The sequence below is a fragment of the Triticum urartu genome, unplaced genomic scaffold, assembly GCF_003073215.2.
Source record: "Triticum urartu cultivar G1812 unplaced genomic scaffold, Tu2.1 TuUngrouped_contig_433, whole genome shotgun sequence".
NCBI lineage: Eukaryota > Viridiplantae > Streptophyta > Magnoliopsida > Poales > Poaceae > Triticum > Triticum urartu.
In genome coordinates this window covers 1-12,493 of record NW_024114910.1, presented here as the reverse complement: position 1 = coordinate 12,493, position 12,493 = coordinate 1, and the positions used below count along the sequence as shown (strand labels likewise).

Below are 12,493 nucleotides of genomic sequence, written 5' to 3'. Positions count from 1 at the left end.
GACACTCTGTTTGTCTATGTATTCACACATGTATTATGTTTCCGGTTAATACAATTATAGCATGAATAATAAACATTTATCATGATTATAAGGAAATAAATAATAACTTTATTATTGCCTCTAGGGCAATATTTCCTTCAGTTCACGTGGGCCATTGGTCCCGGTTCATCTGGACCTTTTGGTCCCGGTTGGTGGGATGAACCGGGACCAATGGGCCTCGCTCCTGGCCCACAACCATTGGTCCCGGTTCGTGCCTCAAACCGAGACTAAAGATTAGACCTTTAGTCCCGGTTTGAGGCACGAACCGGGACTAATGGGGTTGAGACCTTTAGTCCCGGTTCGTGCCACGAACCGGTACTAAAGGTCCCATTTTCAAACTCTACCCCCCCCCCCCCCCCCCCCCCCCCCCCCGTGGATCGCCTTTTCAGTTTTAAAAAAAATAAAAGAAAATGATGGAAATGTCAAAAAAATAATAGAAAATAAGTTTCCCATCTGATATGTGGTCTAGTTGTTGGGAAAATTTGCAAATATGAATTTTGACTTTATTTGAAAAATCTCTCTGAAATTTGTAAAAATGGGCATAACTTTTGCATACTAACTCGGATGAAAAAAAATTATATGAAAAATCATCTACTCGAAAACCGAAAAAAAGTTACGGGGCTTTTAAGATCTAGAGTGAAAAAAATCGAAAAAAATTCAAACAGTGGGCAAACTGTGGTCAAACAATTGTCAAACTAATTATTCTAGAATATTAGTGTTACTAAATAATTATTTCTGTTATTTCAATTTTGGTCAAATCTGGTCAAACTGTGGTCAAACTGTGGTCAAACAATGGTCAAACTAATTATTCAAGAAATATTAGTGTTACTAAATAATTATTGTTTTTTAAAACAATAGTTTCAAAATAAAACTATGAAATGTGTAACTTCATGCTCAAGCAAAATTCCTGAAGGTTAATAGGATTGACATCTTAATATTGTCAGGAAAACAACAAGTGCAGACTTGGAGCGAGGGAGAATAGAACCCGGAAGTTAAGCGTGCTCAGGCTGGGGGAGTGAAAGGATGGATGACCGTTCGGGAAGTTAGATGATTTGGAATGATGAGGGGTGATTAGAGGATAAATTGAGAAGTGATGAGGGGGTGATGATTACAGACTAGAGGTTAAAATAATTCAGAAATTTGAAATTCAAAAAAAAATTCAAAAAAAATTTTCAAAAAAAAAATCATAAAATTTCCTTTAGTCCCGGTTGGTGTTACCAACCGGGACTAAAGTTGGAGCTCCACATGGCCGCGCCCTTTAGTCCCGGTTCTGAATTGAACCGGGACTAAAGAGATAGGCATTAGTACCGACCCTTTAGTCCCGGTTCCAGAACCGGGACTAAAGGCCCTTATGAACTGGGACTGAAGGCCCTTTTTCTACTAGTGCTAGCACCAGCGCGTCTTCCTTGTCTCTCTTCACATCATCCTCTCGCGTCACATCTCAGCAGGCGCGATGAAGGCTCCCTCCAACCTTGTATCGCAGTGCCCAGTCGTTCAAGCAGGAACTACTCCTCGACCGATAATGCAGTGTCGTTGTTCGCGGGAGTGTCCTTTTGGTCACAGAAGCTCCTCCTCGGCCGGCAGTGTCCGGTAGTGTAGTGTCGTCGTTCACCGGACTGTCCTTTTGGTCTCAGCGGCCCTCACCTTTGTATGTACCATGGACGATGCTCCCACACAACATCTGGCAGCCAGTTTTGATGCTCCAATGCAGCCTTGGCGGTCCAATGATGCTCTATCGTAGCTCCATAGCAGCTACCATCGGCAAGGTAGTATCTCATATTGTAGTTGTGGCCTTTGAGGTGTAGTTGCACGGCGGAGCTTCCCCATCACAAAGTCTCTTAAACAAAAGAGATTGCTAGAGCACATTGATATCATTGTGAGAACCAGCCATGCCAAACAAAGCATGCCAATTCCACAAGTCCATTGATGCCGCTACTTCAAGTATGACGGTGTCTTCTTTGATGTGACCTTGGTAGTGCCCATGAAAACATTTGGGAAATTCTTCCATTGCCAATGCATGAAACCAATTCAACCATCCATACCCTGGAAACCTTTTGGGCAATTTTTCTGTGTCCTACACAATTGGCCTCTTAGGTACTCTGCGTCAAACATCTTCACCATGCATGCAAATTGCAGCGTGGTGCTCAAGACCGTGGTCTTTCCCTTCCAGATTTCAGTATCAATGGCAGTGGCGGCCTTACCATAAGCAGGCATTCTGAGAGCACCCGTGCATTTCTTAAGGGGAGGGAGAGAAAGTTTTCCACAACAATCCTTTCTCAGCTTGAAGTTGTCATCAGCCTTTTCCACAATAGTCACTACGCCGAAGAAGAAATCTCTACTCATCCAGAAGTGATGTCGAAAGAAACCTTCATAGTATATTGAGTCCAGCGTGAAGTTTTCCATGTACATAAGACATGCACCGGCAATCCTATCCTGGAGAATAACTCTCCGGCCCTTTATGGAACCATTGAAGTTCATTACACGCTCCTCTACCTTCTCCATTTCCGTTTGGATGCTCGTCATCATCATCACTTGAGCATCTTCCTCGTCTGCATACGACGAACCGATGAACTCGCTGAATCTGAATTCATCAAGGTCTGTGTTCCCATAGCCATCACTCTACGACGAATCCATCGGTGACCTACAAATTACCAAAAGAATCAAAAAACTGCTCAGACATTTCATCAGACACATAGAGTGTGAGGTGTATATCCGAGGGAGTTGGACATACCGGTGCGCGTCCGGTGGCGGCGACCTTGTCCGATGGTGGCACGGTTGACGGTGTTGTGGGTTGGGGCCAATGGTGGAGCACTAATGGCAGCGAAATTACGGTGGCAGTTGTGTCGATGAGGCAAAAAAGAGAACAGGAACATGGCAGGTCAGGCAAGTAGGGGAACATCTTCAAGCGAATTGGTGCGGGCCCTTGTGGTCAGTCCTACGTGACGGACCCGTCCGGATGCGTCTGGGTGTCCCCATATCCGCCTCACATATGAATCGGGTATGGGGGTTGTCGGTCAGCCCAGACGTTTGGGCTGGATGTGCCCCATCGGGTTAGGTGGCGTTTTTTTGTTCGGGCAGTGACCGGGCAGGCCGCTCAGACGTTTGGGGCAGACATGGGGGCTATGGCTATAGATGGTTGTAGATTCTCTTAAGCATGCAAATGTCCTTTTATTTGCACACTGTTATTTTACCCAACAAAAGCTCCCCATAGTTCCTAGTATTTCTACTTTGGCCTGCCAGCATTGAAAAATTAGGTGTGTTAGTGTGTTATATACAAGGAAAAAATATGCACACATATTTGATGAGCCAGTGGATTCTACTCCAAAACTATATTGATCATTGTGCACTTGTCCTCTTGAAACAGATTCAATTAACCAAGATGACATCCAAAGCATCGATTCCCTCCTCCTTGACCTATCGATGCTACGGGCTGCAACAGATAACTTCGCTGAAAGAAACAAGCTTGGGGAAGGAGGGTTCGGGGCGGTTTACAAGGTGCCGATCATACATTCTTAGTAACATGGGAATTATGCAAATTGAACATCTTTATTGGGGAGTAAGTGTGTTGGATCGCACAGGGAGTCCTTCATGAAGGTGAAGAAATAGCAGTGAAGAGGCTCTCACAGAGCTCCACGCAAGGAATAGAAGAGCTGAAAACGGAGTTGGTTCTACTCGCTAAGCTTCAGCACAGGAATCTTGTCAGGCTGGTTGGCGTTTGCTTGGAAGAACCGGAGAAGCTACTCGTCTATGAATACATGCCGAATGGGAGCCTGGACACCCTTCTCTTTGGTACGTTACGTCCATCGCATCAGTTATCTCTCTCTCTCTCTAGCGTAGCTAGCTGTTTTGGGAAGTGAATTTTGATGGTTGCTTCGCTGGCAGATGATGAGAAACGCAGAGACCTGGACTTGGGGAAGAGGCTGAAGATCGTGAACGGGATCGCTCGAGGCTTGCAGTACCTCCACGAAGACTCCCAGCCGAGGATCGTGCACCGGGACCTCAAGGCCAGCAATGTGCTCCTGGACTCGGACTGCAATCCTAAGATTTCGGACTTCGGATTGGCGAAACTGTTCGGTTGGGATCAGTCGCAGGCCATCACTAGCCACATCGCCGGAACATAGTAAGTACATCCGGCCTGAATTTCGCTGGCACGATGGCTGTTATGTGTTAATACTCTACTCCATTAGAGTACAACATTTATTTATTTACGTATTATTTACACGACGTACGCAGCGGATACATGTCACCGGAGTACGCGATGCGCGGGCAGTATTCCGTCAAGTCGGACGCATTCAGCTTCGGCGTTCTGGTCCTGGAGATCGTCACGGGAAGGAAGAGCAACAGCTTCGTTAACTCGGAGCAATCCATTGACCTCCTGAGCCTCGTGAGTACTAAAAAGCTCCTCTCCTCATCACATGAGCATGGAGCCAACACAAAAACTGTGTTAACCAATATACATCCGTTTGAAAAAGCTTATCCCTTAAATGGGTGTATCTAGTACCAAGTTATTGCTAAATACTCCTACATCCATTTGAGAAACAAGTTTTGGACAAGTTTTTTCGGACGGAGTGAGTATAAAACATTCAATATTGGCACATGCATGCAGGTATGGGAGCACTGGACTTCTAGCACAGTCGAGAAGCTGGTGGATCCGTCCATGCGCGGCCCTTCTCCGGGAGGCCAGATGCTGAAGCTGGTCAACATCGGGCTGCTCTGCGTCCAAGACAACCCCGCGGATCGGCCAACCATGTCGGCAGTGCACGTCATGCTCAGCAGCAACACAACGTCGTCTATGCAGGCGCCGTCGAGGCCAACGTTCTGCATCGATGCCATGGAGGGTTACTCGTCACAGTTCCGGTTCACTGGGGATAGCAGGCCAAAGGCGATGTCGCCCAACGACTTGTCCCTCACAGAGCTCGAACCAAGATGATGAGGGCGTTCAACCTGAATTCTTGGTGTCCATCGCATAGTCTTGATTGCAACTAAATCTCCAGAATCATTATTTATCTACTAGCAAAAAATGTCCGTGCATTAAAACGGGAGAAGAATTTACCGCATGTGTTCTCTAATTCCCCCAATAAATAAATATATTTTCAAAGAAAACATCTTTTACTTATAGTTCATTTGCAAGCCAATGCCACATCTTCAATTCTGATCCGACATATCATAGACGGGGACTATCATGAATTCTCAGGGACGTGTAATTATAAAGATGAACAAACGGAGAGAAATTATAGCTTTGCTCGTCTCTTTTCTCATTGTGTCAAAAAGAAAAGTCGTGTTTGTCATTGTGCGATAAAAACTACTCCCTCCGTTTCTAAATACAAGGTTTTTTTTAGAGATTCCAATATGGACTACACGAGTGTAGATTCACTCATTTTGCTCATTATGTAGGCTATATTGGAATTTGTAAAAGACTTATATTTAGGAACCGAGGGAGTATATGTTAATAACAACATATTAAAGTATACAATATCTAAAGACCGGACCTTCACCACCGAAAGGGAGCGGTCTCGCCCCGCCGCCACCATCCCGGGAGCCGGCGCCGGCTTCGCCGGCCATTCCTCCGGTGGCGGCGAGGTGGGGAGGGAGGTGGGAAGGGTGTAAGGCGCCGGATCTGGGTTCCCCCGTCGCCGCCAGGGAGGGCGATGCGGGGGACGCGGGGGCTTTTTTGCCCACGGCCGGGCAAGAGGGAAGGGATTTCCTTCTTAATTCTTGCTTCACGTCCTCAACCGTGAGGCCGGGGAACTATGAGTCTAGGGTAGGCGACACGGGCGGCAGCCCCCAACCGCGCCGCCGCCGGGCCTCCCTTCTCCAGCTAATCCCCTCGCCGCCGCCGGAGGCCACCACCGGGCGAAGCCCGCGTCGTGGCGGCGGCGGCGGGGCCTTCCCCCCGTGGCGTGGTTCTCCTCTCCCGCGGGGCCCCGCGGCTGGCGGCCCGCCTGCGGCTTGGATCCATGGCGGCGGCCATGGCTGGTGGCACGCGGCGCAGCTTGGCGGCGGGCGGCGTCGGCGTGGACAGGTGGGCCACTTCCCTGGCCATGTGGATGGCGGGGAGGTGGTGGGCTTCGGCTGCGGCGGCGGTTCCTCGCTGGATGTTGGTGGCCATGGTGATGTTCGTCCTTGACCCCGATCTACTCCGATCTGCAGCGGATCCGGCCCTTGGTGGCTTCGGTCACCGTTCTGGGTGCTGGCCTTGCAGATCCGGTGGCTGGAAGGGTTCCGGGGGAATCTCTTGGCCGGCGTGGCGGCCACTCCGATGACAGTGCCTTTGGGTGTTGCTTCCCTCGTTGGAGGCTTCGGAGAGGACCTCCTTCCTTCCACCCCTCCCAAGAGCTCAGGTGAAAACCTTAGACCCCCCTGTTCAAGCAACGACGACACCACGGTGGCGTGCTCCTTCCTGAAGGCGTTGCTCGGGGGCTACTCAAGCGGCGGTGGAAGTGGCGGCGGTTCGGTGTCGACATATGCATTCTGGTCAGCTTCATCTTGGAGGCGGCGGCGACGTAGGCGACGCTCGTCTGGTGGAGCTACTGCCGATACATCGTCGGCAGTCTGCGCCATCAGGTTCGGGATGCTCAGGGGGAAACCCTAGATCTGGGTCTTCCGGATCGGATGATGATGGCGTTCTATCGCTTTCCCTTCTGGGGGCATCGTCTTGGAGCAAGTGCTGGCTGGAGGGATGGTGGAGCGGTGTTTCATCTCACACATTGATGGCGGCGGAGATCGATGGCATGGCGCTGTGGAGACTCGGCGTCCGATGCGCGGAGATGGGCTTGCGCAGGAGGAGGTTGCTGTCTGGCGTCATGGTGACATCGATGGCAGAGTGGCCAGACAAGGTAGAAGCCTCAATATGATCTGAAGACCTATGGAAGATGGCGGCGACGACACACGAGTGTGTCTGACCGGATTGTGCCCCAGACCCGGTATGTGGCTCGGCTGGGGCTTCCGAATGAGTTTCGGCTTCCGGCTTTTGATGTTAGGCTTAGGTGAGTGGTTTGGGTAGTGGCCCAGCTAGCACCCCTTCATGATTTTGGATAGGAGTAGCGGCATATGTTGCCAAGATGGTGGATTCAGGCACATTGTTGTAATACTTTGTAAGGTCCTCGAGAATAATCAATAAAGTGGCTGTATGCATCTCCCAGATGCAGAGGCCGGGGGTCATCCTCCTTTTCTAAAAAAAAATATCTAAAGACCCATAGGACCTAAAAATAGAAAATAACAACATATGAAAGCATTTGCTATCTACAGACCCCAAAACTGACCTGCATTTTGTACCATGGTAGCTTGAAGCCCTGAACATTAGGAATAAATAAGATAAGCAAACAAAAATTCACGTGAATGATTTTTTTTTTACAATTCACCCTGATTAGCATTTCATTCTGAAGGGGTGTAAGTTGTGCAGAAAAAGTCTAGTGATATTCTCAATTGGTCTAGAAAAAGAATATGAGAAGGTTCAGTGCAACATCCTTTACATGTGCACTATATCACGAAATTGTCAATGATACACTGAGTAAAATTATTTTGAATCTGAACCACTTGCAAGAATGTCGATATAGTGACAGGGGATAGTTGACACGTCATAAACACATCGTGATCAAATAAACATTATGGTGAGCTTGCATTCTCACCAACAACCAATGGCATCTCTTGAGTCTTGACTGAGCTCCAAGCGGAACGTCTGAGAGTAGAATCATAATTTCCCAAAGTCGTTTTTAATTTCAAAGATATTGTGGCACACATTGGGAAAATTTTGCCATCTTGAAACAACCGTGAACAAAAAAATGCATCCTGAAAACAATATGAGCAAGATGAAGTATACCAACTCCCTTAAGGAGGAAAAAAACACCAAAAATTATCAATACCTGTGGAGGTAAATTCATCCACGAACATGTGAGTTCTTGAGTGCACTGTCATCAAAATACACATCCATATCAAGCTCCCCTATGAACTGAACCACCAGTTGTTTTCAGAAAAGCAGCCAGAAAAAATAGAACAGCCATAGATCACTTTGGTGTAATCACCCGTGATTTTGAGAAATATAGAACGGCGGCCATATATCGCTTTGGTATCTCGCGTGCATGTGTTGCACAGCTAGCTTTGCAGTGAATCAATCAATCCATCGCTGAGTAAACTCCGAAGATTCACCGTCTCGGAAAGTAATTGATCCAGCTCCGAAGTTTCAGTACATCACCATCAATACATCACCATCGCCGTAAGCTTGTTGCATGTATGTGCATAGGGCCAACATGCAAGGATCACACGGGCGTCGATCCATGGCTCCCATGGGTGTATGTCGAGCGTCGGCAAAATTTCGTGTTTTGACCCTTTTCTGAAAGTTAATCGAGATCTAACCTTAATTTAAAAAAAATTCAAGATCTAATCCTTTTGCCACCGCCGGACACTTTCGCTGTAGGGTTGTATAGCCTACCACCAGGGATCTTGATGGTAGGAAACACCCTTACTGCCAAGCAGGCTGGCGGTAACTTGTACAACCCTACCGTCAAGGTGTGAGTATGCACTGTATTTCATACTTAGGAAATTTTTCCGGTAGGGTGTGCAACCCTACCGCCAGTAACCTTGGCAGTAGGCTGTTGTACGCTACCGCCATGTACCTTGGCAGTAAAAAAAGGGTCAGATCCCAATTTTTTTGCAAGGTGGGGTCAGATCTCGATCAAGTTCCGAAAAAAGGTCAGAACATGAAATTTAGCCTCAAGAGTACTGCTCACTGGTCGTCGGTTTCTGTTGCCTCCCATCACCTCGTCACTCGAGCGTAGCGAACAAGACATGCTCGTTGAGGTGAGGACCAACAGCGGCGTAACATAGGGGATCGGTGAGGTGAGGAGTAGCGGCGGTAACCACTTTGTCCTCGGTCCCCACGGCCTTTGCCTCTCAATCTGATAACGAATTGAACCGTTTCTTTTCCTCAATCCGATACCCATTTAGGAGAAAGAGTTGTGCTCGTAAATATGAAGGGGATCTAGTTGGACCAAAGAAGAGGACGGATAGGCCTTCAAGAGAAGAATTTCTGTCGGTGAAGAAGGAGATCAGTGCAGCAACGATGCATTGTGCTTCTTTTACTTTTAGTCAATAACATACACCCTTTATCAAAATATAAAATGTTCAAAGTAAACAGTCAATACAGGAAGTTCAGAAACTGGAACACTCTTCCAATCCGGCCGCTCATCACTTTCTACACGCCAGTACCAATGCACCGGACAAGCGAATACATCACATCCACGCGTCACTTTCTCATCCCGGATCACAGTGCACTCAGAGAAATCGACTCTTTTTCGACATGGCATCAGCATCTGCGGACTGATGCATTAGACACGCTCTCTACTTTTATCGAAATTGCTATGACCGACGACTGATGACCGACGACTTGACTCGGCGAGCTCCAACCCTTTTTATACATGAGTGCTCGACTCGTCAGTCCCCACCTCACCAAAGCTCACTAGCTTCCGACAAAAATAATGTCGAGCCCCTATCGCCTCCACCTTCTACTCATCCCCGTCCTCCTACTCCTGCTGGCCTGCAAATCAAGCTCGCAGCCCACCTCCGGCGACCAAACCACCCTGACCCTCCTAGCTATCAAGAAACAGTGGGGAAATCCACGCCAGCTTGTGTCGTGGGACCAACCAGTTCACCGGAGCGTACCCTGCTGCCGAGATAAGCAAGCTCGCCGGGCTCGAGCAGCTCGCGCTTGCCTCGAACACGTTTGACCTGGCGCCAGCGCCGCTGGAGTTCGCCAAGCTGACCGGCCTGAGCTACCTATGGATGTCTGGCATGAACATGATCGGGGAGATCCCGAAGGCCTACTCGAGCCTAGCGAAACTCACGGTGTTTGCCATGTACCATAACGAGCTCACCGGCCAGATCCCGGCGTGGGTATGGCAGTATGAAAAGCTCGAGTACTTGTACCTGTACGACAACGGACTCACGGGCGAGCTGCCGCCCAAAACAACCGCGGTGAATTTGATAGAGCTTGATCTGTCCAACAGCCTGCTCACCGGAGAAATACTGGAAGACTTTGGTAACCTCAAGAAGCTGAGCATATTGTTCATGTACACCAACCAGCTCACCGCCATCATTCCAGCAAGCATAGCGATGCTCCCAAATCTCAGGGACCTCAGGCTATTTGAAAACAGGCTCTCCGGTGAGCTCCCGCCAGAGCTCGGGAAGCACTCGCCACTTACAAACCTTGAGGTTTCAAGCAACAACCTGTCTGGCCCGCTCCCAAAATCACTTTGCGCCAACGGGATGCTCCAAGACATCGTGGTCTCCAACAACAGCTTGTCTGGTGAGCTCCCGAAAAACCTCATTGACTGCGTCTCACTGAAGACTGAACAACCTCATGATCTCCAACAACAGCTTCCACGGCAAGTTTCCCGAGAAAATTTGGTCATTACCGAAGTTGACCACGTTGGTGATAGAGAGCAATGGTTTCACTGGGGTCTTACCGGCCAAGATACCTGATAACATCAGGTGGATTGATATGGGGAACAACAAGTTTTCTGGGCCCCTGCCAACATCGGCAACTGGGCTGCAGGTGTTCAGGGCGGCAAACAACCTTCTCTCTGGCGAGCTACCGGCCGACATGAGCAAGTTTGCCAACCTTACACGTTTGGTATTGCGTGGCAACCAGCTAACTGGTTCCATAACATGAATCATACAACCACGAGTGAATTTGTTGCAGAAGCCCAGGACTCTCAACTTGTGCACGATACGAATTGAAGTTCTTGACAACGGAAATTTGGTAATAAGAGACCAAGTGAATAGTTCATCCTTGTTCTGGCAAAGCTTCGATGAACCATGTGGTACACTGCTACCTGGAGCACGGCTAGGATATAATAATATGATCATTACTAACGAGGCTACCAATAATGTTTCTTGTTTCTTGGTTTCTCAACTGGAGAGGAATACAGACCAAACAAGAAGGTTTACTATCTCCACTTATTACGGCTATTATCCCCGGCTCCCCGCACTTATTATTACGGCTATTATCCCCGCCCTTCTTATTACAGCAGTTCTATTACGACCACTTATTCTGACACTTTCCCGAGCTGGATGGATATTGACGAAGATGAAGACTCTTTATCTTTGTCCAACAATTCACATGTATATGTAAGGTTGCATTCTGATGGTACTGTTCAGGCCCGTACCACACACATGTGCCGGGTGTGTGCATGCACAGGGCCCCGAAATCATTGGGGCCCTAAATTTTCATATATTGGGTATTACTAATTAACTGATCTCTACTAAGAGAGCAGTTGGTAGTCTCGCTTCCAGATTTTTTTTAGTCTCACCTCTCATGGTTTATTTTGGTACCTCCTCCCACCTCTGACTAAGCCACCACAAACCAAAAAAACCTCCTCCTGAGGCCCGAACCCGCACCTATCCACATGTGACCCTCAATAGACGTACGAAGGTTAACCTGCGACAAAAAAAACCTACGACGGTTAACCAGCGACAGAAAAACCATGCGGACGCACGTAGGAGCGATGAGTCCTGTTATCGAGCGAGGTCTCCCTTCGTGGCCGCCCTACATCCCTGCGCCGCCGCGCTTCAGTCGCTACCCTCCATCGTCATCGCCCTCCATCGTGGTCGAGGTCGCCGCCCCCGCTTCACTCGCCGTCCTCCATCCGCGTCGATCCTGGACAAGGTCGCCGCGGCCCTCCATCACTTCGCCGCCGCGCTGAACACCTCGACGATCCGGCGCTGGTCCTGGATCAGGTCGCCGCCGCCCTCCATCACTTCGCCGCTGCGCTGAACTCCTCGCCCTTGATCCAGGATCCGGCGCTGATCCTAGACGAGTATATGCGGACACGTCCAGGATCCGGCCAGAACACGTCCTGGATCCGAAAAATAGGTATACAAACCATCTCATACGTCAATCGCATCTCATACATCTCAAATGCCATACAATCGCATCTCATACATCTCACAGCCCATACATCCATCGCATGTCATACAGCCATGGCAAGTGCTTTCACAGGGATGGATCCGCCTGCGAGATTGATTTCTGTTGCACACAGTTTAGGTTTTTTTCATGTTAAAAATAGACTCAAGTACACATGTTTACAGTTGGCAATTGGCATTTTTTGTACCAAGGAGTATCCTGCATCCTGCACTTGAGTGAATATGGCAAAAAAGAAAACATAAACCATACAGGACCCAAGAGTATGTTTCCACTTGTGCTGAACTAAAGATAGAACAAAAACACTTGCATTCTAATAAAGTACAGAGATGTAGAAGATGTAGATGAAAGTGCCATTGCAGTATATATGTAGAATAAAATACAATTGCAGTATATGCTAGCAACATGTTGCAGTATATATGTAGAACAATAACCCTTGCAGAATGTCAAAGATGTAGAAGAAATTACCATGTTGGTGAAGATCATCAAAGAACTACCATTTCTGTCTTCATGATTTTTGCCATTCAATAGTTGCAT

The 12,493-nt window shown here is 48.2% G+C and overlaps 1 protein-coding gene and 1 pseudogene across 1 annotated transcript; both read left to right on the top strand.

Moving 5' to 3' along the window:
- The first annotated feature begins 3,152 nt into the window (after positions 1–3,152).
- Positions 3,153–5,097, top strand: LOC125527668 (cysteine-rich receptor-like protein kinase 6). The gene is made up of 6 exons (XM_048692182.1): positions 3,153–3,174; positions 3,404–3,534; positions 3,618–3,828; positions 3,922–4,159; positions 4,273–4,423; positions 4,646–5,097. The coding sequence occupies exons 1-6, from the start codon at positions 3,153–3,155 to the stop codon at positions 4,967–4,969; spliced, it is 1,077 nt and encodes a 358-aa protein (XP_048548139.1). The 3' UTR covers positions 4,970–5,097.
- A 1,201-nt stretch (positions 5,098–6,298) lies between these two features.
- On the top strand, positions 6,299–10,747 carry LOC125527666 (annotated as a pseudogene).
- The last annotated feature ends 1,746 nt before the right edge of the window (positions 10,748–12,493 follow it).